The 27,226-nt window shown below is 43.4% G+C and overlaps 1 protein-coding gene across 11 annotated transcripts in view; it reads right to left on the bottom strand.

Moving 5' to 3' along the window:
- EFCAB5 (EF-hand calcium binding domain 5) overlaps window positions 1-27,226 on the bottom strand; it is a 63,347-nt gene that overhangs the window by 28,555 nt on the left and 7,566 nt on the right. For 9 of the 11 annotated variants that reach the window (XR_005590075.1, XR_005590073.1, XR_005590077.1 and 6 more), the window contains exons 3-7: window positions 19,890-20,461; window positions 15,480-15,636; window positions 14,255-14,315; window positions 11,856-11,926; window positions 4,557-4,712 (exon numbers count right to left, since the gene is read on the bottom strand). Coding sequence is in view for 5 of the 11 variants with exons in the window: in XM_039507678.1 (XP_039363612.1) it covers window positions 4,557-4,712; window positions 11,856-11,926; window positions 14,255-14,315; window positions 15,480-15,636; window positions 19,890-20,455 (1,011 nt within the window). In the remaining 6 variants the exon portion in view is untranslated. Of the gene's footprint in view, window positions 1-4,556; window positions 4,713-11,855; window positions 11,927-14,254; window positions 14,316-15,277; window positions 15,433-15,479; window positions 15,637-19,889; window positions 20,500-27,226 lie in introns of those variants that run through there. The other 2 variants (XM_039507677.1, XM_039507680.1) reach the window with 2 other exon arrangements.

Below are 27,226 nucleotides of genomic sequence, written 5' to 3' on the forward strand. Positions count from 1 at the left end.
CCTGGTGGGTTTCTGGCACAGTGACTAGCATTCATATCACCCACTGTGGTTCTGTGTATGTGTGCATATTTTTTAAGCCTGTTTTTTAGAAAGGCTGCTCCTACTCTTAAGAACTGCTGCTTGTCTTGAGCAGGTTGGGACTCTCACTCTGGCCTTGCACAGACACATCCTGGAAGTAGTGATGGACATCTGAGAGCCAGGGAGAAGCAGACCTCAGTGCTCTGTGACATGCAGGGTGGCGTTAACATCCTTACTGCTCAGAGACAGGGGAAGGGGATAGCAAAGGCAGGAAAAAGATGAGGCAATTGGTAATTTCCAATTAGGAAATTGTGATTTAAAAAAAGTAAAACAACCCCAAGGAATTGGAGCTCTTCCATTTCAATAATGAGTTAATGTTGTCATTATTTAACGGTTCTCACCTTCATGATCTCCTTCCCATTAGTGTAATATAGTGTTTGTTCAGATCATAAATTACTTAAATCTACTATTTGTGGCAACCAGTTTCACATTTGAATTATAGATTTCCTTCCAAGGTTTTGCTCCCAGAGTAAAAATTGCCAAGTGTAAAATTCACTAAGATGTTAATTCTGTGTCAATCTTTCCATGCCTTTAAACTGAAGAAATAAACAACGTTTGCTATTGTATTCTGGAAGTGAGCCCAAGATGGGTGATGGGTAGCCTCTGTGTTTGTAATCTAAAAGCAAAAGTGGTGAGATTCTGTGGCCTGTATTGTGCAGGAGGTCAGACTAGATGATCATAATGGTCCCTTCTGACCTTAAAGTCTATGAGTCTATGAGAGGGAATGAGAGGACTCAGAAATGAGCAGGAGCTGTCCATACTGGACTACAGTCAGTAGCTCCCCAAAGGGTCTGAAAATCAAAAAGAGTTGGATAATTGGAGATGCAGAAGAAAAAGGCTCCCAGGAGGAGGAGGTAATGCTGAAAATTTAGGAACCAAGTAAATTATATTCTTTATTACTTTAACACCTTTCATCCTGATGGATTCAAAGTACTTCACAAACTCTAAGCATACAGCAGCACTGAAATTCAGCCACCTCTAGGGTGGAGGGCACCATACTGTGCAACAGTGGGGAGGGAGAGGTAAAATTGTGGCCAAGCAGACCTCAGCAAACCCCATCTATCAGCAAGGGTGACAAAAGTTCTTTAATAGCTATAAAGAGCAGACAGAACCTGTTGTTTTATTTCTCAGCCTCTTGTAACTCAGTTCCTGCCAGTCAGAAGCGCTGGGACATCCAGCTGTATTTCAGCTGCATCCTATCTCTTAAATTTATCATATTAACAGTTTATTTTCAAGTCCCTTCCTCCTCTTGACAGTCGAGTACAGTCACCTTGTTTCCCAAGAAAATATCATGCTTTTTATGTAGTTTGCTTTTATATTTAATATCCCAGATCTAATTCTGCACCTTCTTAACATCAACCCAAACGCAAAACTGTCAGCGCCTATTTTTTAAGATATTACCCCATCACTGGTGGAATGCTTGGATATTCAACTGCGTATTCCCATGACACCCCCTTCTTTTCACTTTAAATTCTTTCACCTGTTGCCCATCACAATCACTTGAAAGTTTCTCTGACAGTTGTCAGCACTAATGCAAACTTTCATTTTCTCCAAAAAGTAATTACAATTAATGAAGTACTTTCTAGAGAAAATGAAGATGAAGTTCGTGGTTACAGATGCTTTTTGCCAAGTAAACTAAATTATGGGGACAAATACAAAGATGTTGACAACAGTTTGGTCTGACTGAGAATAAATGCTTTTTGATGCTATGAAAAACAGTAGAGGCACAAAATATTTAAGTGTGGAAAGAAATGACTGGACATGGACTGGGGATGGATTTCCATCTTGCTTTAAATGTGATGTAAACTCCTGGATTCATATGGCTTTATCAGACCACCATCAGGCTCACGGCTATCATGGGACAAGGATCCCTTACAATTCCATTTGCAGGTTTACAATAGTATAAGGTTGGGAGAAAGGATGGGGGAAGGGTTATACTAGGAAAATCATGTCAATGCTACTCACAACCCAGTTATAATAGCATTATAACGGGCTCTTCAATTTCCTTGCAATAGGATTCTCTGTGAAAAATATGTTTTATCAGTCTGGTGTATGAATTTGGGGTGATGACAGATTCCAGCCTGCTATCCTGGAACACTGAGTCCTTCACTGATCTGCAGAGAAGGTTCAGTACACCATAAATAGCAGCAGGGCAGCTGTCCTCATACTGCCTCACAAAATATGCTTTTACCTGGCATAGTGGGACTTCTCCTAGCAGGGAGAAGAATTCATTCAGGCTTCCTGGCTCATTCAGCCCTTGGCCTGTCTGCTGGGATTGGCAACAAAGGGACCAATTAGTGCCAACCACAGTGGTGTTTTCTTGTGGGAACTGGACTGAGACACCCTAATTCATTTCACCCAGCCACCACATGGTGACAACCCTGAGTTACTTCCAGCAAAGGCTCTATAACCCATTGCCAAATCCCCAAGGTGTACACGCCAGCATCTCTGATCAGTGAAAGATCAGCAGTTACATTTTGATTATTCTGCACTGTGTGTAGGAGATGTGTATACCGTGACAACCAAAATATCCTTGATGCTGCCCAGGACAGCATTACCAGGATGATTAAGGGTAAGGAAATCTGTGTTCTTTTTCTGTCTGGAGAGGAATCAGATAACTTGTCAGGTGTGCAGTATTTTGAAAAGTAATCTGTTACTCTAATCAGTTACTTTTGAAGATCCTGGGCAGAAAATGCTCGGCAAATTCATGCAGATACAGTTCCAATGTCAAATGGAACTGTGCTAAACACACCTAGGCACAGTGAGGCCATGAGCTTTACATCCAAAGTGTCTTTTCCTTGATGGGGATTTGAGTAGAGTTTTAGTTCTATTCTGACATTATTCTGGGATGCGATTAAGTAGCTAGCCTAGCTATTCCAGGGGGTTCTTGCTGAGCTGACATCCTCACGGATGTACATTTTTTAAATCATAATAATGATTGTATGGATTCCTTGTAATCAGACTATAGCTTAAATACTTCTCTCCGTTTTGTATCCCTTTATGGCCCTAATTGTAAATAACTGAGACAGAGAACACCACTCACCCCTGCAAAATGGGAATAATTACCTGCCACCAAACAAATGCAAATTAGGAAATGGAAAGAACTAGCTTGCTGTGCTTCACAAAATGACTAGCACAGGTGATTGATCACACTCAGAAAGTCAGAGGTCTTCATGGATTAACTTACCCCTCTGATCTCCACCGTGGGTACAGTGTAGCACAGACTGACTATAGCCCTAGGAGGGCAACCATGTCAGATCCAAGAGAAGTGAAATAACTACAGGTTTTAAACTAAATGTGGTGAGCAAGTCTGCCTAAGCTGATTTCAAGAGCAGACATGTTTTCACTGTGATTATTTTTCTCCACCCAAAGACTGGTGTTCATGCGGGTAGCTGTCCTGTCTTCTCATTTGATTCTAGCATTAATGATCCTTTTCTGAGATGTCATTGTTATCAGAGGCAGAGAGATGGGGATTACTAAACTACAATGTAAAATGTGTGATATCATCCCTTCTCACACCTCTCTGTGCTCGTATGTGCAGTATTCCGCCACACTCACCCAGCAAAGAATGAGAGGAGAGGGGACTCCTTGAAAATGCAGAGAAATAAGACTGTCTGTGTTCTCCTCTGTCTAAGAAAATACCTTTTTGATCTTCCTGATGGGGATTAGGAATTTAAATATCTTCTGGTTGAGATGGAGACACATCACTTTTCTGACCCTTGAACTGAGATAATGGCTTGCCTCGCATTCTCTAAAACAGTGTAGTTGTAGCCATGTCAGTCCCAGGATATTCAAGAGACATGGTGGGGGACGTAATATCTTTCAACAGAAGTTGGTCCAATAAAAGATATTACCTCACCCACCTTCTCTCTCTAATTCTCTAAAATTGTTGCTGCTAAAATGTGCTCTGTAATGCTATTCTTTTAGAGATAATGGCCTAATTAGAATTATATTATAGAGCAGTTAATTCATTCTGGGTAGGCTTGCAATGAACATCAGCAGAGGGGTGATGAATGGAATACACAACACAGGTAAGAGGGGTAAATGCAAGATTATGGAGACATGATTTTGACTGTTTTTATGTCTATGGGTATGTTTGCACATCAATAAAAAACCTGCTGCCTCAGACCCCAGGCCAATTGACTTGTGAAAGGGGTGGGTCTCAGTGCCTAGGTTTCAGACCGAGCATCAACTCCACAATTTTTAGTCCCGGAGCCCAAATCCTGCAAGCCTGAGTCAACGGATCCAGGCTCTGAGACTCAGTGCTGCAGGTCTTTCATTGCAGGGTAGACATGACCTATATAAAAAGTATCAACCCATTTCGCTTTGCAACAACTGCTCTCTTCCAAAATAAGTGAATTAATACCAAGAGCTTGGAGCCACTGACTAGGAATGAAAAAAAAGCAATTACATGAATGAGAGATACCAGATCAGAAACATGCCACTGTCAAATATGTGGTGAGGGTTTCTTTTCCTACCTTTCCATGGTCACAGTCCAGGAAGAGGTCAGTAAACATCTGCCGCCAGATGTCATGTCTTATTATATCTCGGAAGTCATCAGCACACTGGCAGAGGTGCTTCAGAAATTCCTGGAACATGTCACTTGTAAAGGTTTTGATGTGAGAATGGACATACTGTGGAAGAAAAGAAGAGGTAGAAATGTTTAATTTTTTTTCCAATATTCCCTTTTTGTATATACTTTTTTAATTGTTCTGCATATGGGGGACAGAGGCTGGGATACCTACTTGAAATCAAAACCAGTTTAACACAGTATCTGCAGTTTAAGTACACTATCCACAAGAGTAATGCCAGATTTGGGGCATGGATGCTACAACTGTCCATTTCAGTCAGTATTGGGGCTCCACTGTGCTAGGCACTGAACAAATACTTATTAAACAAGTTCGTCTCATTCCTGATCCAAAAGGTCACTTAGCTGCTCTCACTGGCTCAGAGGCATTGGGCCAGAGTCATCCTTTATGTAATTCCATAGACGTAGACTCTCCAGCGTGAGTTTGACTCTGTATGTTCTTTCTATAGCATTTGGTATTCTTGACATTACTCCGGAGGTGGCATCTTGAGCAAGTGGCTTTTGCAGGAACTGCAGTGATTCAACTCTTTAATGCCACAAACATACTGCTGGCCAAGCCTTCAGAGCTGATCAGAATCATTCTGGATACCATTTGAAAAAAAAAAAACAAGCACCACCACTTGAAAATGACCCTGCTGTCACCTAAGTCCTCTGACACTGGGAATACTACTGAAACCTGGATTTATTTTAAGCCCTAGTCTTGGAGACACTTTAACACTCTGGATTTATAGCCATGTGGGTTTCATGAGCAAAAGCAATACTGTTCCAAAAATGTGGTCTACATAAATAATAATGGCTGTCAGAATAAACCAGAGTCTCAAAGTGTGGTCTGAATTATTACAGCAGGTTTCTGGAGTCGGCCACAGTGATGGGGAAACTACAAATGTTGCAGGGAATTTGTGAAATGTGGAGGTGTTTCGCACTAATCGCTTTCTTAGGGGATTGAACTAGGGACTCGCATTCATGATCTTAGTAGACCCTTATTAACATTATTATCATCCTCAGTGATACAGCATTTTATGTTTGCTGAAAATGCTGTACAGGTAGGTTACTGCTAATTAACTGATATTATTTGTTACTATACTGGGTGGTTTAAAAATACATTGAAGCAACTGAGGAAGGGGCAGAGAACAGGGAGCCATTGGAGGAGGGTCTATGCAGCAATGTGAGAGAGCTCTGTGTTTCACCAGAGAGAGAAGTTGTAGAGGTGGGTTGGAGGAGGGAGCAGTGGACCTGTAATTACTCCCCTCCCCGGGCTCTATCCCCTGTGAAGTAGGGGTGCATCCGCAATGGGTCTATTGCAACCCTCAGGGCCCTGGGCTGATGGAATCCCCCTACTAGTCAGACTGTCCCCTAGCGGGAGGATTTGGTCCATTATTAGAAAGAGAGGCTGTGTTATGTAAATGTCAAAGGAGGTCCTGTGCTTTATCATTTTAATAGCCCTACTCTGATAGGTCTGCATCTGTTTGTTCATTTCACAGGTCACAGGGAGTCAGTGAGGCAGGTGAGATAGGGTGACCAGATGTCCCAATTTTATAGGGACAGTCCAGATTTTTGGGTCTTTTTCTTATATAGGCTCCTATTACCCTCAACCCCTTTCCCAGTTTTTAACACTTGCTGTCTGGTCACCCTAAGGTGAGACAAGCGGAGGGGAAAAGGTACAGGATCTTCTTTCTGAATCTCATTCTGATCTCAGCTACACAACACTGCTCCAGTACAATTCCACTGACTTCTGTGGAGATGCTCCTGATTTACACAGACATGAGATCATAACCAAATCTCGATGGGGGAATTGGGGAGCATGCCCTAGAATTCAATTCACAGAGCATTTTGGGAAAAGGAACTCAGGTCATGTTGAGCTATCTATGAAGGGCTCAGTCCTGTCTGGTGCTAAGCATCCTTAACTCCCACTGACTTCTCTAAAGCTGGGTACCTAAAAATTAAGACACCCATAATTAGAATTCACTTTTGAAAATTTGGCCCTTAAAATCTCTGTGCCTCAATTTCCTCACCTTAGAATGAGGAAAAAAATGCTTATTTCAAAGGGAAATGTTGTGGCTTAATTAATGTTTATAAATTTTGAGATAGGTGATATAGAAGACAAAAGTTGTGTTATTATAGACATAAATAAAATTTACTTTGAACAAAATATTTGCCTAAAATTTTTAAATATATTTTAAAAGTTTCCTTCTTGTTTAGGAGTGATGGTGAAGGCATGGAAGGGATAATAGTCACTAAAAGAAGCCATAGAGAAAATAAGAAAAGAGAGCCAACAGAAAAGTACTGTGAGTTCACCCCTACGACAAGTGCAACTCCTTAATGCAAATGGGAGACTCATGAACAAGAGGAAGGTGAGATTACATATCTAAGAGTGCTGGGAGATAGGAACGTGAAAGCCTCTGGGATTCTTTCCGCTACAGAGTCCCTATCTCTTTCTCTCCCCTATCATGAAGTGAAAGGACACATTTCATTCCTGACCTGTGAATCATTCCTCTCATAACACACCTTCCCAGGGGGCACTCATGGTTGCTAAATGCACTTTCTCACTCTCAGAGCTGGGTAGTGATAAAGCATCCTCTCCTTTGGGTGCCTGCTAAATATCACCATGAGTCAAAGCCCATTTGAATACTTAATTTCTCTGCCTTTTTAAGTTAGTGGTTCATTGGGACACTGCTTGTCTAGTCTGTGTCACCTTAGGCCATGTCTGCACTTACCCGGGATCAATGCTGCTGCGATCGATGCAGCAGGGGTCAATGTCGTGGGTCTAGTGAAGACCCGCTAAATCGACGGCCGAGCGCTCTCCGGTCCACTCCGATAATCCACCGGAATGAGAGGAGTAAGATAAATTGATGGGAGAGTGTCTCCTGTCGATGCAGTGTGGTGTAGACATCACAGTAAGTCAGCCTAAGCTACGTCGACTACAGCTATGTTATTAACGTAGCTGGAGTAGCATAACTTAGGTCAGCTTACCCCAGTAGTGTAGACCAGGCCTCAGAGTAGTAAACATTAATGAGTTAGGGCCAGTCTACATTAGAAGCGCTACACTGGCACAGCTGTGCCGCTGAAGCGTATCTGGTGCAGACCATCTATGCTGACAGGAGAGAGTTGTCCCATCGGCATCATAAATCCACCTCTGTGAGAAGCGGTAGCTATCCACACCAGTGCTTAGGTCAGGGTAATTTACGTTGCTCAGGGGGTGGCTTATTCACACCCCATAGCAACATAAGTTATACCAAAGTAAGTGGTAGTGTAGACCTGGTCTAGTGTTTGTAAAGCACTCTGACAATGTAAAGTGCTATACAAGCGATAAACACAATTGTTGTTTATTTATTATTAATAAAGAAGTTTCCACTTCCATCGTCTGTCTCTCTCTACTTTAGGCTGGTAGTAAATACCACTAAAGACAATGGGTCAGATTCGGCCCATTGATGTTTGTCTGTGGCTGCTATTAACCTCAGTGGAATCTGATGAAGCCACATGTAGATCTGAGAGCAGAATCTAGCCTTAAGGACCTCATTCAAAGCCCACTGAAGTAAATGGGAGTCTTTCCCTTGACATCAGAAAGCTTAGGATCAGGCCCTAAAAGTGATGAAGGCCCTCCATTTAATAACATAGGCCCAGGATTTAACCTGTTTTATACATTGTGGCGGGTGGGTCTTTGGGCTCTAAATACTTTTAAAATAAAAGAATCCACCAGCCTGTTCCTGAGGACACAATAATATAATGAACAAGGGCGACCCTTTCTGCAGGCTCAGAAACACCAATGTGTGAGGTCCCACCACTGACTCTGTAACAGCCATTAAGTAACCCAGAGCTGCCCTGAGTTCAAAAAAGAAAACATAAAAAGAGCCATTTAATTTTCAGCTCCATTAACAATCAATACTTTCCAAATGTGAAAAGGGCCACATCAGTCTGGGGCCAGATCTTTCTCTTCGGTCTTCCAGAAGGATGATGCAAACAAATAATAAACATAAACTTAAGATGAATATGGAGAGCGAGGAGGAGGAAATGTCCTGACAGCGAGGTCTATTCAGACTGTGGGATAGTCTCCCAAGGAAATTGGTGAAAGCCACATCACTTTAATCATATAAATCTGGACTGGAAAATATACTGCAGAAACAATCTTCCAGTGGCTGGAAATCAGACTAGCTAAGATGACATTGTAGGTCCTTTACATTTCTGATTTCTACTGCTGTATGCCTCAATTGTGAGTTAAAACAAATACTACACACAGTGCTATTTAAAGCATTCTTCTGGACTGAATGTAATAGAAATTTATTCAGAACTCATTCATGTATTGCAGAGATTATGGATTGACACACTTTTTTTTAGTGACAAAAGGGATTCTCTGAGATTCCATTATCTGCAATAGTTTCCTTAATTAAATGCAGTTACATTGAGGTTAAATTTTAAAATATATAATTTCATGCTGAAAAAAGAAATCCTCAACAAATGATCACAAAAATGCATCTCTATGCAAAATACTAAATATGTGACTTTCCTGGGAGTGCAGAAGGCAAAGAAATCACACACTGTCGTTTGGGATTAGTCTCTGCACAGCTGCTTTATGCTCTGTTCTTAATTATTGTAACTGCACCCACTAGCACTGCTAAGTTAAGGGCTGTCATCATTTCTAGTCTAAATGTTCCTTTTCACAGTTTATAGCCCAACCATAAAATCTAGCTCTACTGTAGGTGGTAGGTGGAACTTGATTGGTAAAGTCTCAGCCCAGAGAGTTTTTCCAGTAAATTTAGCTTTAAATTATTTGGTTGTTTTTAAGTTAACGAAGGGAAACGTGATAGAATGAAATCCTTAACTACATTCCTTGACTTTGGTGAGTTAAAGTCACATATGTGATGTTTCTTAACTATACTTTTTGGTGTTTTTTTCCTTTATTTACTTGTAATTTGTTCCCTAGAGTGAATTATTTTCTATTTTGGTAGATCCTAGAAATCTGAGCACAGTGGGATGGGGACAGCTAGGCTAAGAAAGAGCACATATATATAATGGCAGGTCACCAAGTTATTTTGCCCATAGAGCGCTGTCCCAAAGCAGGCCTAAACGAAGAATCGACCATCTGGGCTGATATTTTGTGATTCTATTGGGGCACTTGTTCTGCATTTATAATAATCATGCTCAGGGTTTATGTAGCCCCTCTCATCTGAGCAAAATGAAGCCCTTTACAAACAATTTCTTAAGCCTCACAAGAAAGTCGTACTTATCCTCACTTTACCAATAGGTAATATGAGACACAGGTCTAAGGTATATTTTCAAAACTGACCCACAATTTTGGGTGTCAAATGTAAGATAAATTGACATTTTAGAAAGTATGGTCTTAAATGACGTGACCAAGGCCACAACACAAACCACTTTTGTCTTCTATTCTCTAACCACTAGATTACAGCACTTCCTATATATTCTATTCACAATGATTTATAGGAACGGCTCAGGCAGATTAACAGCACCATTAGTAGCAGAGTTAATGTGGATGTACTGGAGTCTACGGTAATCCCCTTCACACACCTTGCTTTACATTTATGCCATGGGGCAGTGACCCAGGCATACAATCAACCAGTGTCCCGAGAGACTTTTGGTTCACTGAAGACACATTTAATTCTGATACACAAGGGTAAGAACTCAAATCATAACCATACATTTATATCCTGATTTTTAAAGTCTTAGTAGCATTTTCTTAAGATTACTTAAATCTTCTTTTGTCTTCCACCTTCCTTTGGGAGTTGTAGGAATAGAACAAGTTTACAAAGACTTACTGGGACTGGAAAACTGGTCATTTTTATGACTGTTACCAGAGCAGGTAGTGGTCACAAAAAACTGACATGCTGGAAGATGGAGCAAGAGGGATAGTTGTAGTTATATGGTTGTTTCTTTCATTTGTTACAGCTTTGTCACTGTAATAGTTCAAAGACACACTCACCATCATGCAGCTGACACACATGCTTGCTGACATACACATGCACGCACATGTTCAGGCCCACACACTCACTCATACCACCCATATACGCTCCATCACCTTCACAAAATAGCAAACAGTCAGGGACACTTCCTTGAATTAAACCACAACGTGCTGGGTTAGAAAAAACCCAAGGCACAGAGGGGTTGCGGGTGAGAGGAGGAGGAGGCAGGCTGATACATTTGACCTTTTGAGATTATTTGTTTGCTGTGATAAATGAACTACTACCCTAGTTCCCCACAGATGAATGGGAGCAGCCTAGCACCGCAGTCATCCTCACTGAATCCTTGTGTCCGATGGACAGCATGCCGGAAGCTCCTCTGCAACGGGAGCTTTTTGTGTAAGTTCCCTGCAAAAGCTACCGAACACTTCCCTTATGTTCTGTACGCTCCCTGGTGTGGATTTTAAACCAAAGCCACATGGTGGCAAAATATACTCTATGGGCAAAAATAGTAATGCTGTTCATCCCTGATTAGCCTTCTGTTGTATTGTACTTTGGAGAACAGAATTCCCAAAGGAATAATAGCACTATGGGAACCATACTAAAGTAATAATTGGAGATATACCAATCTCCTAGAACTGGAAGGGACCTTGAAAGGTCATCAAGTCCAGCCCCCTGCCTTCACTAGCAGGACCAATTTTTGCCCCAGATCCCTGAGTGGCCTCCTCAAGGATTGAACTCACAATCCTGGGTTTAGCAGGCCAATGCTCAAACCACTGAGCTATCCCTCCCCCCCAATGTTACATTAGAATGCTAGTTACATTGGGAGACCGTCTCCTGTGTGCTGTTGATGAAAAATCTGAATTCATGAGTGATTTGAAACACAGCTCCTTGCAGCATGGCAGAGGTGGTGTCTTCACGTATGCTAAGGAGGGCACCAGGGAGATGTTTTAACAACATGGCTTTTAAAATATCCCTGATAATTAATCCATAGAGGTGCACAGTCAGTGACTCTGGAGGAAGCTAAACATTCCACCCTACTGGAGTGATGGGGGGATCTACAAAATAAGGATGGGTATGTGGATGTGAGCAGATAATAATGGTGACCTGGGAACATGGAGTGACCCAACATTCCCAGAGTCACAGCCTGGGGCTAGGGAGAAGGGGGAGGCCTCTCCTCTTCTATTGTCAGCACCCACCAGGGGAGGAAACACTCCTAAAAGGCATCAACAACAGGAATAGAATTCTGACTCAGGTGCAGTTATTTAGCTTCTCACCTCCCTAAACTCTTCCTCGTTCACTTTTTTCCCCAGTGTATCTATGGTTTCCAGCTTCCTGTCGTAGATCTCTAATGGAGAAGGAGAGAAGGTTAGACAGAAAATAGGCAGATGTATTTTTGCAGAATTGTATTTCTACCTAGGGCTACTCTGGCCTGTGGCTGGGAATGGCAGGGAATTGAAGCCCCTGTATACACCTTGCATGTTCAGCTCTGCTTCCAAATCAGTAGTGTACTGCCTGGCTATAGAAATACAGGCTGGGTCTGATTCTTATACCCCTTTCCATTGCTGAGAAACTTCAGTTTCTTTCTGAAAGGAAAGCAATACGGGCTGGTGCAGACGAGGATTTATGGCCAGATTCAAATATGACATAAATAGGTGTAAATCACAATGACTTCAATGGGAGTTACATCTGCTTATGCCTGGCTTATGCTGTAATGAATGGGTGTTGTTCCTTTACATGTTGGGAACCAGTGGTCAGGTTCCTTGCAGCTGTGGCATGACTTTGGAATTACCAGCAAGGCCTGGAGCTTCTGTATTCTGAAAACAAGACTTTTATTCTAGCGGTCATATGGAGATATTCCTGTTGGCTTTACAACCTTTTCAGCCACCTTTTGGCCAGTTTCTGGGCCACAGTAGTGGAGCTGAGAAGAAATGCCAAGGATTTGCGCGGGAAATCTTGAAAGAAGAAATGTTCTCTATATTGGGATTATTATTCTTACTTCTACAATTTGGTGAGTGAAACATCAAGAATAATGAGAACACTCTCAGTGGAACCTATATATTTCTTGCTTCCTTAAGACATCCAGAAGTTATATGTTATCTTTATGAACCTATCAAAAATGGCATAATGCTCACTTAGTGTATTGGACTCTGATAAATGAAATACATCGAGAAACAGAGCAAGGCTGTGAGTAAAATACTGCCAATAGTGCCTAGAATGCCTGTAGAGTAACCATCTGGCCAGGAACTTCCTTCTTCCTTAGAGTACCAGTATCCCCAACAGTGCCACAACAGCACCTGAGGACTGGGTTTGCCATTCAGACGGCGTGCTGCCACTGTAAGCTGAATGCTCAGGGCAATGATTACTATCATTAAAAGGGGTGGGGCAAAGCCAAGCTGTGGAGAAAGGCTATTTCCAGCAGAGGACTGCAGTGGGCTTTCGAGTGTCCTACATAGCCTCACATCTTCCAGCAAAGACCAATTTGTTGTTACTGATGATCATAATGCCTCTATTTATTTTAAAGCTCTGACAACAGTCCTTACACTGCCACTTCAACATTTCTAGCCCTATCTGTTCAATTATCATTATTTAATTATCTCAAGCGTAAGCCATAAAGAGGACGAGAATTATGCAGATCGGTTCAGTGCTTAGTGCTCTGGTATGTGGGCCTTGTCTCATTGTATGTCACTGTCCTTCCTTTCACTGGCTAGAGGAAATGCCCAGAGAAGATGAGCCTTGTCGCGCAATTCTCAAGCACATTTCAGGATTTGCCCTAGAAGGTAACAGCTCCGCCACGCTTTCATTTTTAACCCCCCCCCCGCCCCCCAAACATGCCAAGTATGGCCCTAGTATGAAAGGAGAGAGGGCTGGGGGATATTCAGCTGATTTTCATGTACACATGGGGAGCAGGTTTGGCTAATGTTGGAGAAAGAGAAGAGGGACAAGCTACTTGCTGCTGTCAGAGTTTTATTACTTAGGAACGGGGCGGGGGCTCTGTGAGTCTGTTACTGGCAGCTAGAGAGGCCCAGATCAACTTAGTCTAAAATGACTGGGCCAAATGCTGCACTCCTCCCCCGTTTCCATGGGCATGGAGCGGAACTGGTGCAGGTCCAATTCATCTTGGGGGAGCTGCAGGACACAGAGAGGCCCTGGCGAGGAACTCTGCATGCCCTTTCACCCTGCAGAGCTCTGCAGCAATGTGGAAGAGGGGCCTGTGACGGGGATGGACTTGGGGCGTCAGGAACATGACACGGAACGGAATAGATCCCTGTAGGCACACAGGGCTGCAGCTACTACTATAGCCCATGGACTATAGGAATAGCTGTAGCAAGGCTGCACATTTCCAGCAAGAGACCCCACCAGATGGGGAGAGGATTCCTTGTTCCCCAGCCCTTTTTAGATCGTCTATGCCAAGGACATTTACTCAACTTTTGTGCTTTCATGTGGGTGAGGGGCCCACAAGCTGTGGTGTTATTTTTACATATGTTTATTTAAACACACACACACACACACACACACCACAATGGTTCACCCTCTGCCCCTCCCCACTTGAAGTCTTGCAAGCGAGGCTCGTGGCCGGTCCTTACAGATTCCATGCCTACTTTCCTTTTGCTCCCATTCTGCACCAGAAGTCAGACCAAGGAAAATAAAACCAAGAAAACACTTGTGACCTTACCTGGCCCTGCTCCCAAAGGAGTAGAAATGACATCCAGAAATGACCTCAGGGCACTCTGAACCTATAAATCAAAACAACAGTTAAAAGCCTGAGTCAGAGAAACACTCTTTGCTCATCTCCACTCCTCTTTAAACTCAAAGCAGCTCTAGTTTTACTCTCTCCCCACGTCTGAACAGAAAAAGGCCACCAGCTTACTCTGCATTGACACTCTGGCCCAGGTTATCACCATTTGATTGTTATGAACAGATTTAGATACAGCAGCTCTATAGCAACTGGTTTCTCAGACATGTCTTGCCATTTATTTTCTTCCTGCTTTGTTTTTGCCCAGGGCTCCTCAAATCTTTATGGCAACATAAGGAAACACCAGTGCTGAGAATGGATGACTCATCACAGACCATACCCAGAGGCCTGTGATCTGAAGAGGTCACCCTTCAAGTGTTTCTAGTAAGTAAATGGGAATGTTATGCTAGACAATAGCAGGCACACTGCAACAGTTCAGGAATTTTCCCATTAAACGAACATTACTTTACCCCCCCCCCCCCCGCCCTCTCACCACTAACAGAAATTCAAGCCACATCTATGTTATGTGCCCTGTATAGCCCATAAAGCTAGTGGGCCTCGGGGGAGTTTCACAGCAGGTGAATGATTTGCCATCTATGGAAGGTCTCTGTACCAGCACCCAAGACTGGTCAGTCCATCATGATGGCTTTAAGTCTCATCTTCTCAAACAGTGAGTCAATAGTTTTGGGCAGAGGGGGACAATGGAATTAATGGGGTCCCTGAAAGGATGGGATGGGAGTAAGCCACCCAGTGTCTTCTGAGGTAGATTTTGAGTTGTGACCAGGTGCCACCAGGAAACTCAAGGCTCAGAGATATAAACTATCTGCGGCACTTATCTGGCTCCCATCACAGTAGTGCCTGTGCACTACACAAGAATGGATTTATCCTCACAACCCCCTTGTGCAGCAGCCAGGGCTATTATCCCATTGGGCAGCTGGGGCGCAGAGAGGCTAAGTCACTTACCCAAGGTCACACAGAAAGTCTGAGGCAGAACAGGGACTTGAAGGCAGATCTTGTGGGTCCTAGGCTAGTGCCTTACCACTGGACCATCCTTCCTCTCCCTTCCTGCTATATAACATAGCAAATTCACTTCCACAATAGCCTCCATTCTCCTCCTCCTGGGTGGAAACATAGCAGTGTTTCTATGAATATCTGCCCTAGTTACCAGTGTGAGTGGTAGCTTTCCACTGACATCCAATGTCCATTCTTTGAACTGCACTGCCAGGGCCTCCTTTCGCATCTCTGTCACCTGAGACTTGATTTTCTCCACCTGCTCCCTTTGCTCACGATTTTTCTTTACCTCAGATTTCATCCTGGCTAGCCTGTAAGGCATGGGCATATGGTTCAGAAAGTTATTGACATAGGCTGAGCTAAGCTTGGTTTGACCTCTCCTGAAGAACAGCAGGAAACGGAAGTAATTGCACACTGTAATTCCTGTACTTTCTAGTACATGAGGTCTTTTCCCCATTGAAATAGTTAATCTTTTGGGCAACAAGCCACCAGTCAAACTCTGTATAAACACGCACAATCCATGTCTTCATGAGGCAGCTCTTGGAAGGCGAGAATGTTTGTCATGAAGTGGACGTTTCTGCTGAAGGCCAGCGTAATTAAGAATTTTAATACAGAGCTTGAGTATCGAGTACATCACTTTAGAGAGAGCCTTTTGTGGAAGGTGCATGGAACTCTCTCTGAGCCCAGAGACAGTCAGACATTTAGGGACAAAATTATCCCTGCTGCAACTCTAGTGACTTGCAGAGTTACACAAAGGGTGGATTTTGCCCTTAATTAATGCACCTTTCTACGATGGTGCTAATAATTAATTATGGAGATGTTCTTCAATTTTCCTGCCGAACATTTTAGCAGGAGCTGAGGGGTATAATTTTGCTTCACTTAATTTAACAACAAAATTGCATTACTATGCATTTGTCTCAGAGCCTATGTACCATTTAATGTAAGAAGTGCACTGGCAATGAACTATGTTTAATGAATTTTCCAAAGTACTATTGCACAATAAAATCCTCACTGCTTTAGGACAGGGATAATTTGCCTACCATGCTTCTGTTTTTTGTTGAATACAGAGTTTGCAAGCCGGGCCTACATAACAGTAAGTGTACTAACATCTCTAATTATCAATATAACAAGGACAGGATGTGCCTCTGTTTTCTTTAATCTTTCTCTGAGGCATTCACTGTGTCAATGAAAATCCCTGCTAAAATCTTTCCTGCATTTGACCTCACATCTAGTCTTTGCAACACCAGAAATTCTGGGGCTAGCTCATCTATGGATAAAATAATAAAAAACATCAGCTGATGATGGATGCAGCTTCTGAGCTGATCTATCAACAGTGTTTTTGCTTTCGCTTTGAGATGAAAAGAAGGAAGACTGCTTGGATTGAGTCCCACTGTAAACCCAGAACACTGCAAACAGAACCCATCTTCACACCTGTTCTGGGACAATCTTGAGTATATTGGACTCGGGAAGGACTACCAGGCTGTGCAGAAAATAGGGATAATTAATATCATTGAGCAGATTTCTGCCACAAGATGAGCATGTGGACTTGTCTCAGTGTAAGTAATGCCCTGTGGTTTAGAGTATGTACCCGTTTATCAAGACCATGCAGACCTTGGTTATTACCAACTCTACAGAATGAAGCCAGTGTGTGAAGACTCACTGCTCAAGTGCAACACTATAGGGGAAACCTTGGCCCTGTTTAAGTCAACGGGAGTTTTGCCATTGACTTTGGTGGGGCCAGGACTTCACCCTATAACAAATGGCAGGTAGATGTACCTACAAGAAGAAATAAATATTAAGGCAAGGAAAAATATTTCAGTTTGCAGATATCAACTTATAAATGACAACAGGGAAAAATTACATTAAAAATTCCTTGATAAGGGCCTTTAAATTCAAACGGCACTTGGCTTAAAAAAATCCACAAAATAAACGGGGAAACTGCCCTGCTCACTGCTAGGAAAAAGACAATGGGACTAACTGAAAGACAGCTGCTTTCTGATGTGATTCAGACCCTGACACCTTGATACAATGGAACAGGGTGTTGGGAAACCTAATTCCCTTTTCTGGACTGCTTTACTAATCCTGCAAAGAGGAGATGTACCAATTGCCAAATTAAATGGATCCAGAAAGTTCTCTCTAACTTAAAAATAGGAAATAAATGTAGAAACATTTCAACTATCAGCCCCTCTTCAGGAATAATTAGCAAACACAAAGCAGGATTAACTCCAATGTAAGAGTTGCCAAACTGCTTTGATGATTAATTTGGGCAGTGCCAAACACAAGGGACGGTATGTGCTATACATGCAGTGTGCTGCAATTTTGTTTCTCTAGGCAGCTTGTTCCAGCTATTACCTGAAAGGGCATGTAAATGCACTCTCCTTCTGATGTCCCTGGGAGCAGGACAAAGATTGTCCCACTGTGGAAGTTTCCATCTGGTTATAAGAGTCCTGGGTAGATGCACCATGGTGGGAACACATTTGTTAGTAATGCATTTGATAAGCAGAGATATCTTTAGGGTGACTCCCTGCACAAGAAGCATGTTTGGGAAGGAAGGAAGGGCCTGTTCTCCTGCATATGGATGCATGAATCAGCTGGATGCACTGGCATCCTCTGAACAAAACCAGACATTAATTTAGGTGTGAATTGGTTTAGATAAAAAGGAATTTCTCCCACCCCACTCTCGTGAACTCCCTGCCTCCCAACGTGGTCGCAGTTAAGGTGGGGATGGAAGAAGCCAGAGAAAGTTCAGCTTGGGTGGGTAAATTTTGGATAAGCAATTGTGGTGAAATCCTGGCCCTGCTGAAGTTAATGGCAAAACTCCCATTGATTTCAATGGGGCTAGGATTTCACCCCTGAACTTTGGGTGCTTACATGAGCCATTCTGAGCTCCCCTTGCCATTCCTCTCCTAATTTGTTCTTCTACTTGGAAAGCCAGTGACACATGGCAAGTATTACGCACCAGTGGATGGTGGCAGCAAAAGCCATAAGTGCAGGTATGGGAGTCCCCAGATTTAAGAACACCATACAAATCCTATGATCCTGCCAGACACAAAAATGGAAATCCTAAAATAATACAAACACAAATCCCATGATACTTCCTGTTACTGCCATGGCTGTGTAAATCCCCTGGCACTGACAGCCATGGAGAGGCTAACTTCTATGACTCCTCATACAGATTTCCTGAGCATCAGCTCTCGGACTCGTCCATATCTGTCAAACTAAGAACTGGCCTCCCAAATTTTAAACTGGAATTACCACCCCAAAGCAAAGGTAAAGCATGAAATCATAAATCCCTTAATAAATGGCAAGCCAAAATGCAGAGCGCTCATGTGCTGATCACCAGTCTAGCTACATTTAAAGGCAGGTAAATAGAGTTAAGTGCACTTCATAAGAATCATTTATCACTGCTTTAATTGTATCAGGTATAGGTTATGTATGTGCCTATGTACTACAACAGCATATGCATTAGAAATACGAGAGAGAGAGAGAGAGAGAGAGAGAGAGATTTCACCATATTCCTTTATTCATTTAATTACTGGGAACTTCCATTATCTTAGTTTAGAGTCTAGACATGAGACATTTTATGTCAACTTCTTCTTTCCCTAATTCCTGACACCAGTTTTATCCAAATAGATGAGAGTGCTCTACAAATCCAGTTATTCTACCAAAACAGACTCTGGAATAAAGTGATCAGGAAGTTAATGAGTAGTTCTGACATTATTGCTACCCACTCTGGTGCCTCCCATAAACACAAATGTTCACTTGCATATTTTTCTGAACTGACAAATCAAGATAAATGTATTATTTATTAATGCAGTGCAACTGAACTTTATAATCCCATCACATTGTGAGATGCTGTTGAAAAAATTACATTAATTAAATAACACTGGACCAAATCGTGCAGAGAAAACCAGCTCATCTGCTAAGTTAGGATGGGCAATAATGATCCAAAGGGAAGTGCTGACGGAAAGAGAGTCTAAAATGGCTGAAGGTGAACTGCTCTGAAATGAACATAGCTACAGAGGGATTATAGCAAACATTTTCCTGGAGGGATTGCCCAAGGAGAACCAAGACAGCCCTGCCCTTCGTCCAGTCAAGAGAAATCCTCAGGATGGCCAGCAGAGACAACTTGGCTAATCTTATTTCCATTATCTTTGGAGGGACATAAGGGGAAAAGGGCCTCAGGAGTGTCAGGCCTATATTATTAACACTGGTGCTAAAAATGTCCAGAAAGGTCATACAGTGTCTTCATTCCACGTGCACAGTGTCAAATCAAGCACTACACAGTAGGGGTACAGTACTGCCTTAAATATGCATAAGCCATTGCTTGGCTACATCTGCCATGTGCTGGGATTTCTCTTGCTTCCAAGACTCAAAGAAGGGGGCAGCTGCTGGCCATGGTACAGAACTCCATGGGATTCATTTGGTGCTAGAGGATACACTTTTGCCATCGCAGATTACAGTCATGGTATCCAGTTAAGGAATGTACTGCTTTTTGTAAAATGAATACAGATACACCATGAAAAGGGGATACTACAACCAAGCATAGTTTAAACTCACTCACCTGTTAAGTGCCGTATCAGGCACCTGAGTTTTCAACTCCTCCATGACACCCTTCATCCCTCTCTTGTAGGGATCTAGTTTTGCGGATGTGTCAAACTGAGGGTTATGCCTCATCAGATATTCTCCTAGAAAGTTAATGGGATCAAACTTGGGTGGATCTTGGTCTGTTTCAAGCACCTTCTTTCTTTCTACTTCCATTAACAATTTTTCTACTCCTGGGACTAATGTGGGTAGGAGTTTGTCGAGCAAATAAGCCCGGGTGTCCCTTGTCATCTTCTCTTCACTCAACCATTCCTTAGACAGCCAGTCCAGAGGTTCTTTCTTGTTTATCTTTTCTTCCTCTGCCTTACGTAGGTGAATCTTTTCCACCTTTTCCCTCTGCAGATTCAGCGCCCTTTGTTGTACCTTCTCATAGAATGTCTCTTTCCATTGAGCATCCTTCCTGAGACCTGGCAACGCAGCACTCTCCTGGCTTCTCCTTTTTTCTCTGATGGGCATACTCTTAACACTAAGCTTGGGGAGTTTCAGTCCAGGAGTTTGGTCTTCATCTTCTGGCACAGCAGCCATAGTTCACTGTGATACATGCAAAAGCAGATCAACACTATGTAATTCTGAAAGACATGGCAGTATGATAGAAAATACCATGGAAAACAAGTCTATACAGTTAGAAAACAATCAGTAGATGTTTCTTTTACATTTCTTTTCTAATTCAGAAATTGTTACTTTGCACTTCTAAATAAATACAGCCCATTTCATCTGAGGAGCTTCAAATGCTTTACAAGCATTAATTAGTTATGCCTCACAATGCCCCTGAGAGATACTGGAGCTAAATATTTGTATTCCCTTTTATGGCTGGGGAACTGAGCCACACAGACGGGTTCTCAAGGTGACCCAGCCAGTCAAAAGCCGAGTTGGGAATATACTCAAGCATGCTGTCTATCAGTTTCCCATTTTAACCACTAGACAACAATTCCCCCTAATTTGAATGTTTTCCTTTAGTTCCCCTTTCTTGTTTCCAACTTTTCTAATAATTCCCATGAGACCTGGGATACTGGAAGTGATCCATGTGCAGTAACAGATGCCTGGGACTGGGAGTTTTCTGCTATTCAGAACTGCCCATTTTGTCTCCATCTTTCCCATCCTCTTGGGGAGCAGTGAGGCCACTTGGCAGATACAACGCTTACTTTATTTCATTTTTTGCAAATGTTTGTCCTCTGCACATTTTCCAGCGTGAAATGTTTCTCTCTGGGGTTGGGATCTGCCACCCCTGGTATGGGACAGGGGGCTCTGGGTTAGGAAGATGATGAGACATTAAACTGGACTCTGAGGCTGAGTTGTTGTCCAGCATTTCATTCTGTGGGTCACTTTGAAAGTGGGTTAAGCTAAACAGAGTGTTCACACATGGAGTTATTCAGGAATAGCTATTGTGCTTTAAATTTACACCCCACCTTAATCCCCGTTAACTTTCAAGGGTAGACAAACCCTAATCTCAGAGACCTCATCTTCCTTCAATGTACCATATTCCACATCTTGGTGTCTCATAATGTTCAGTATGTGGAGCACCAGGAAGGACTGTGTGGTCCTTGGATGGTGCATGAGCCACAATTTGAAAGCTACTTGTGTAACCCTCCATACACACAGCTGTCATCTGCCTCTATAGGAGTTAGTTACACATAGGAAATGCAGGCAGAATCTGGCCTTACTAGCCAATTCAGAGACCAAAACACCATCACCATCCTGCAAAACACCCCCAACCCAGGGTTAAACAACAAGAAGGATAATCTCAGCATCAGTAACATCCCTGAGACAGTTTGACCAAAGCAAGGTAATTCCAAGTTAAGGCTGAAACTCTGCCCTGAATTTGCACCACCCTGAAATATGGGCACCTTTTAAAGGGGTTTCTGGCTGATTACGGCCTTTCAGTAGCCATATCAGTAGCGCTGCTTTTGATATATTCTATTTTTCTATTTCCACTTCATTCCTAAATACTTGTAGCTGTTCTGAAGAGTAGAACTTTTCAGGGAATGCACAAAAGTGATCTATGGCCATCTTGGCACACTAGTGTAATTGCTAGCATGCTGACCTTCTGGTTCCTAGCCAGGGTTTGAGTCCAAATATTGCCTGAAATGGGTATGACGATCCCTAGCAGTAAATTTCTGGGTCGGCTTTCTGATGGGTCTGGTGGCACCCTCTAGTCATTTGTGCAGGGTGGTGATTATCTGCTTGCGGGGTTGGGGAGGATGGATGTATATGTCAGGATGCTTGCCTGGCCCAAGCAATGTGTTATAAAAATGAGAGCTGTCTTTCCCGTTAGCAGATATAACCTGTAAAAGAGCACAGATTTATATAGGCAAGAAGGGAACTTGTCAGCTCTATCAGATTGCAATTTGTTAGGTGAGTTTCTTTCAGTAAAATGTAAAACCAAGCTCCTTTTGAATATTGGTAAGACATAGGGGTGTTAACTCAATGTCCTGTCCAGATTCTAAATGAAGTAGTTATGTTGTGCCTACATAAACTACCGTTGCACTTTCAACTGGTTATGGTATTTTTCTTCACTTCATTATAGTATTGTGCAGTGTTTCTGTGTACTGTTGAAACAGTTGCTGCATTCCACTCTAGAGGTAACCGGATTTCAGTGATAACTGATGTGATCCCTACATATCCCACATTTACCTCACAGGGTGATTGTGAGAATTAATTAATGTTTGTAAGGTGCCTTTACATTGAGTGAAAGACACTACAGAAATGCAAATAATCAATGGGTTTGACTCTCTATTCCATTAAGCCAGTTTTACACTGGTATAACTCCAAAACTGGGGTGAGGAACCAGGGAACCACAAGCATTAGCAAACTAGGAGAAGGAGGAACATGAGAACAGTAAATAATTATTACAATATTAGCAACATTCAGCCCAAAAGTGTCAGGCTCATACTCCAAACTTTGCATCTGTCAAGAGTTACAGGGGCAAATTCTCAGTTAGTGTGAATTACCATAGCTTCATTGACATCAATGCAACTATGCTGATTTACACCAGCAGAGAATCTGGCCCATAGTTCACACATCTTTCAAATGCTTAGACTATTTCCAAGTACAATCTGTCCTGTTGGTAACGAGCATACCGGTTCATTCACCTGCATGTCCACCAATGTAATATATGCCATCATATGCTAGCAATGCCCCTCTGCTATGTACATTGGCCAAACTGGACAGTCTCTATGGAAAAGGATAAATGGACAAAAATCAGATATTAGGAATGGCAATATACAAAAACCTGTAGGAGAACACTTCAACCTCCCTGGCCACACAATAGCAGATCTTAAGGTGGCCATCCTGCAGCAAAAAAACTTCAGGACCAGACTTCAAAGAGAAACTGCTGAGCTTCAGTTCATCTGCAAATTTGACACCATCAGCTCAGGATTAAACAAAGACTGAATGGCTAGCCAACTACAGAAGCAGTTTCTCCTCCCTTGGTTTTCACACCTCAGCTGCTAGAAGAGGGCCTCATCCTCCCTGATTGAACTAACCTCGTTATCTCTAGCCTGCTTCTTGCTTGCATATATATACCTGCCCCTGGAAATTTCCACTACATGCATCCGATGAAGTGAGTATTCACCAGGGGCGGCTCCAGAGCCCAGCACGCCAATCGTGTGCTTGGGGCGGCATGCCGCAGGGGGCGCTCTGCCAGTCGCGCGGCAGGCGGCTCCGGTGGACCTCCCGCAGGCGTGCCTGCGGAGGGTCCACTGGTCCCGTGCGGCTTCGGTGGAGCCGCGGGACCGGCGGACCCTCTGCAGGCATGCCTGTGGGAGGTCCATCGGAGTCGTGTGACCGGCGACCGGCAGAGCGCCTCCTACGGCATGCCGCCCTGCTTGGGGCAGCGAAATGTCTAGAGCCGCCCCGGTATTCACCCACGAAAGCTCATGCTCCAAAACGTCTGTTAGTCTATAAGGTGCCACAGGACTCTTTGCTGCTTTTACAGATCCAGACTAACACGGCTACCCCTCTGAAGCTAGTTTTGAACACCAATAAAACTCAAAAATTGATATAAAGTCTCTTCATACTGTTCAAATTGAAGGCAAGACAAGCCTTTAATTAGGATACCATTTTCCTGGCTCCTTTTCTGTGCACCAAACATTTGTGCTCAATAGCCACCACACACGTACAATTTGATTACCTCTCTGCAATCAGGATACTGTCACTAAGATAAAAATCCGCTCATAATCAAGATACATTTCACTAGGGAGCTATTTATTTATTTATTTATTTAATGTAAAAAATGTTGCAGTGACTATTTGGGGAATGTCTGACTTATTGAAATGCTTTCCAAAGAAGAGGCCAGTCTGGGAATTTGTTTAGCCCTGCCGTTGCCCAAAAAGAATTGTCTTTCCCCAAAGAGCTTCAGAAGGAGTTTTATCTGATTCGTCACAATGGCCCAACACCTCCAGTGTATTTAGGCACCGACATACCTTTGAGGATTGATGCCATTGTGCCTAACATGTTTGGAGGGTTTTTTATTTTTTTAAGCCCTGGTTTAAATCAACCTTTAAAAGGACTGTAATTTTGCTTCCTGGAATTCAACTGAAGAACTGTTTTTCTTACCTTCTGGGCAGGTACCAAACCAGAAATGTCTCCTCCCGCTTGCAGAGAGGCATTGCAGATGAATGAGGATTTAATATACACCCATCAGTTCCTAGCCATTAGAAATCTTACAAGTGAATTAGGGATTTCTCAGTCCTGCTGTGGAGCCAGGCTGTGAGTTTTACTCCTGGGTGTGTGTTTGAGGTTGCTAAGCAATAAATCCAAAGGTTGCTATGTCTCATCTACTACTCAGAACTGCAGTAGATTGTCTTCTGCCTTTGGCAGTTCAATATAAATTCTTCCTTAACTTACATCATTGTGTCATATGACTGGGGGGAAAAACGGTCTAAGGGATGGCAACCTACATAGCACTAAATTGCAGTGCTGCCCAAGAGAATATCTATCAGTGCCTAGGGACAGTAGGCTGGCCTTCAGACTCAGGGATCATGAATTCCAGCACTGCCTCATTCACTAGGGACAGAAATGGAGAGTTTTTAGGCTGAGCTGAGGATTGTACCAAACAGATGTGAGTACCTGAGAGCATAAACAGAAATTAATTACAGGCCAAACTGAAATACACATTACTGGGTTCTTCTTTTCATTAAGAATCAAGAAACTTTGGAGTGGCCTGCGGAGTAAGCCAGATGCAGTAAACAGAAGGGGGTCTTTAAATATGCTGTTCTTTAAGAACAGATTTAGGCTGGAACCTGCATGATTCAGATCTATCATTATTTCTCTTATTCTTGTGTATAATGGAGAAGCCATTCCACAAGATGAAAAGGAGGAGGGAAAGAAAAGTGGTCTGCATGAGACTAATTCTGTTCTCATTCACCCTGGTGTAAACACAGAGGCACGCCAGTGGTTTCAACAGAATTACACTGGCATAATTGAGAGCAGAATTTCTCCCAACGTCTTTATTGTTTGAATTACAAACTAGCACTTCTGGAATGGCAAACTTTTCCAGTAAATTGTATTTATTTTATGCTATTCTTTCTGCAATGTCTCTATACTTTTTGCTTTTTAAGATGCATGACCATGTGGATTGAACCATCTCCACCTGCACAAGAACTCTGGACTATGACTTCTATGTGCTACTTATCTTTGGGACTACTCCACTGTACTCTATCCTGCAGTACAGGCTTATGATTGTTCATTTCATGGGATATCAGAGACTGTCATAAAACATGAACCGTATCAACTTCAATCTACCAAAACAAAGGTTGAAAATATTATTGTTTTCCAAAATCTGGTGCATTATTTGTTTGAACAGTGTAACAGGGCCCTCTTTGTTCCCGCCTCTGCTCTGCTCCAAAAAACACTCAGAGACCCTCAGGTTCCGCAATCACCAGTGCAGTTTATTTACAGCGTTCAATGCCGCCACCACCTTCTCCCCATCTGCAGCTTGGAGGTTTCAGCCTGAAGGGCATCACAGTCACTGCAGCCAGGAGGGAAGAACTAGCACTCTCCTTCCCCTCTCTGGCTTCCCCCTGCTTCTTTCCTCTGGGTCTGTCTATAACCCCAGGCTAATTAGGCTGGCAGCTGTTTCCCCTTCGCCAATCAGGCAAAGGTTTCTCTAGCCAGCTCCAATTTACCTTCCTTAATTGGAGCCGGCGTGACAGAGGACTGGCTCAGGAGTCCTAGCCCAGCACTCCATCACAACCAGTCTTGTCCATCTAATTCAGGAACGATTGAGTACTAATTCCAGATCTGGCTCACTCTGTGACTCTGGGAAAGTCACTTAACCTTTTTGCCTCAGTTTCCCACAAGGGGACATGAGTATTAATATATCTGTAAAGTCCCCTGAAGATGAAAAGAACTACAGGTAAAATTCACCCTGTGCAGAGGTCTACCCAAGGTCACAACACCAGAGCTGAACTGGAGCTTAAATGGTGCATAAGCCTCATGTGGGTCCTCTACAGAGAGATAAAATTAACCCAGCAGTGAGTATAATTATAAACTGGTGGTGGCTGCAAATCTTAATGGGGAAATATCACTTTAAATACACAGTTGAATTTATGGCCGCATGTGGGCACCAGCATAAGTGCCAACTCCATGGGTGCTGGAGCACCCATGGGGAAAAATTAGTGGGTGCTCTGCACCCACCGGCAGCCAAGCTCCCCCCGCTCCCACCCCTTCCTCGCCTCCTCCTCCCCTGAGCGTGCTGCGTCCCCACTCCTCCCCCTCCTAGCGATTCCCACCCACTGCCTAACAGCTGTTTGGCAGCACTTCGGACTTTCCGGGAAGGAGAGGGAGGAGTGGGGACGCAGCACACTACGGGGAGAAGGTGGTAAAGAGGCGGGGCAGGGGCAGGGACTTGGAGGAAGGGGGTGGAATTGGGCAGGGGTGGGGTCAGGGGGGTCGAGCACCCACGGGGCATAGAGGAAGTTGGCGCCTATGGGCACCAGGGAATTTTCTTGCAGCCTCAGCCTCCTGGGTGGTAAGGGGGAGGGAAGCAGCAGCCCCCTACCCCAGGGTTACCAGCAGTGGTTGGGTCCTGCCCACCTCTGGAGACACACAAGCTGGAGGAGCAGGCAGCCAGTTCCCCACCTTCCCAGGGCTGGCGGGGTCAGGCTTCAGCCCTTGGGTGGCGGATGACAGGCTCCAACCATAGGGCTTCAGGCTCTGTTCCCCAGCCATACGGTAGTGAGCTCAGGCCCCAAGGTCACTCCCCCCTTCAGTGCCCCTGGCCCCTGCTGCCTCCATATCCACCTCCCCATCCAGGGCTTAATTTGTCCCCAGGCTTGCCAGGGCTGAGTAAGTCTG

This window comes from Mauremys reevesii, linkage group 20 (genome assembly GCF_016161935.1).
Source record: "Mauremys reevesii isolate NIE-2019 linkage group 20, ASM1616193v1, whole genome shotgun sequence".
NCBI lineage: Eukaryota > Metazoa > Chordata > Testudines > Geoemydidae > Mauremys > Mauremys reevesii.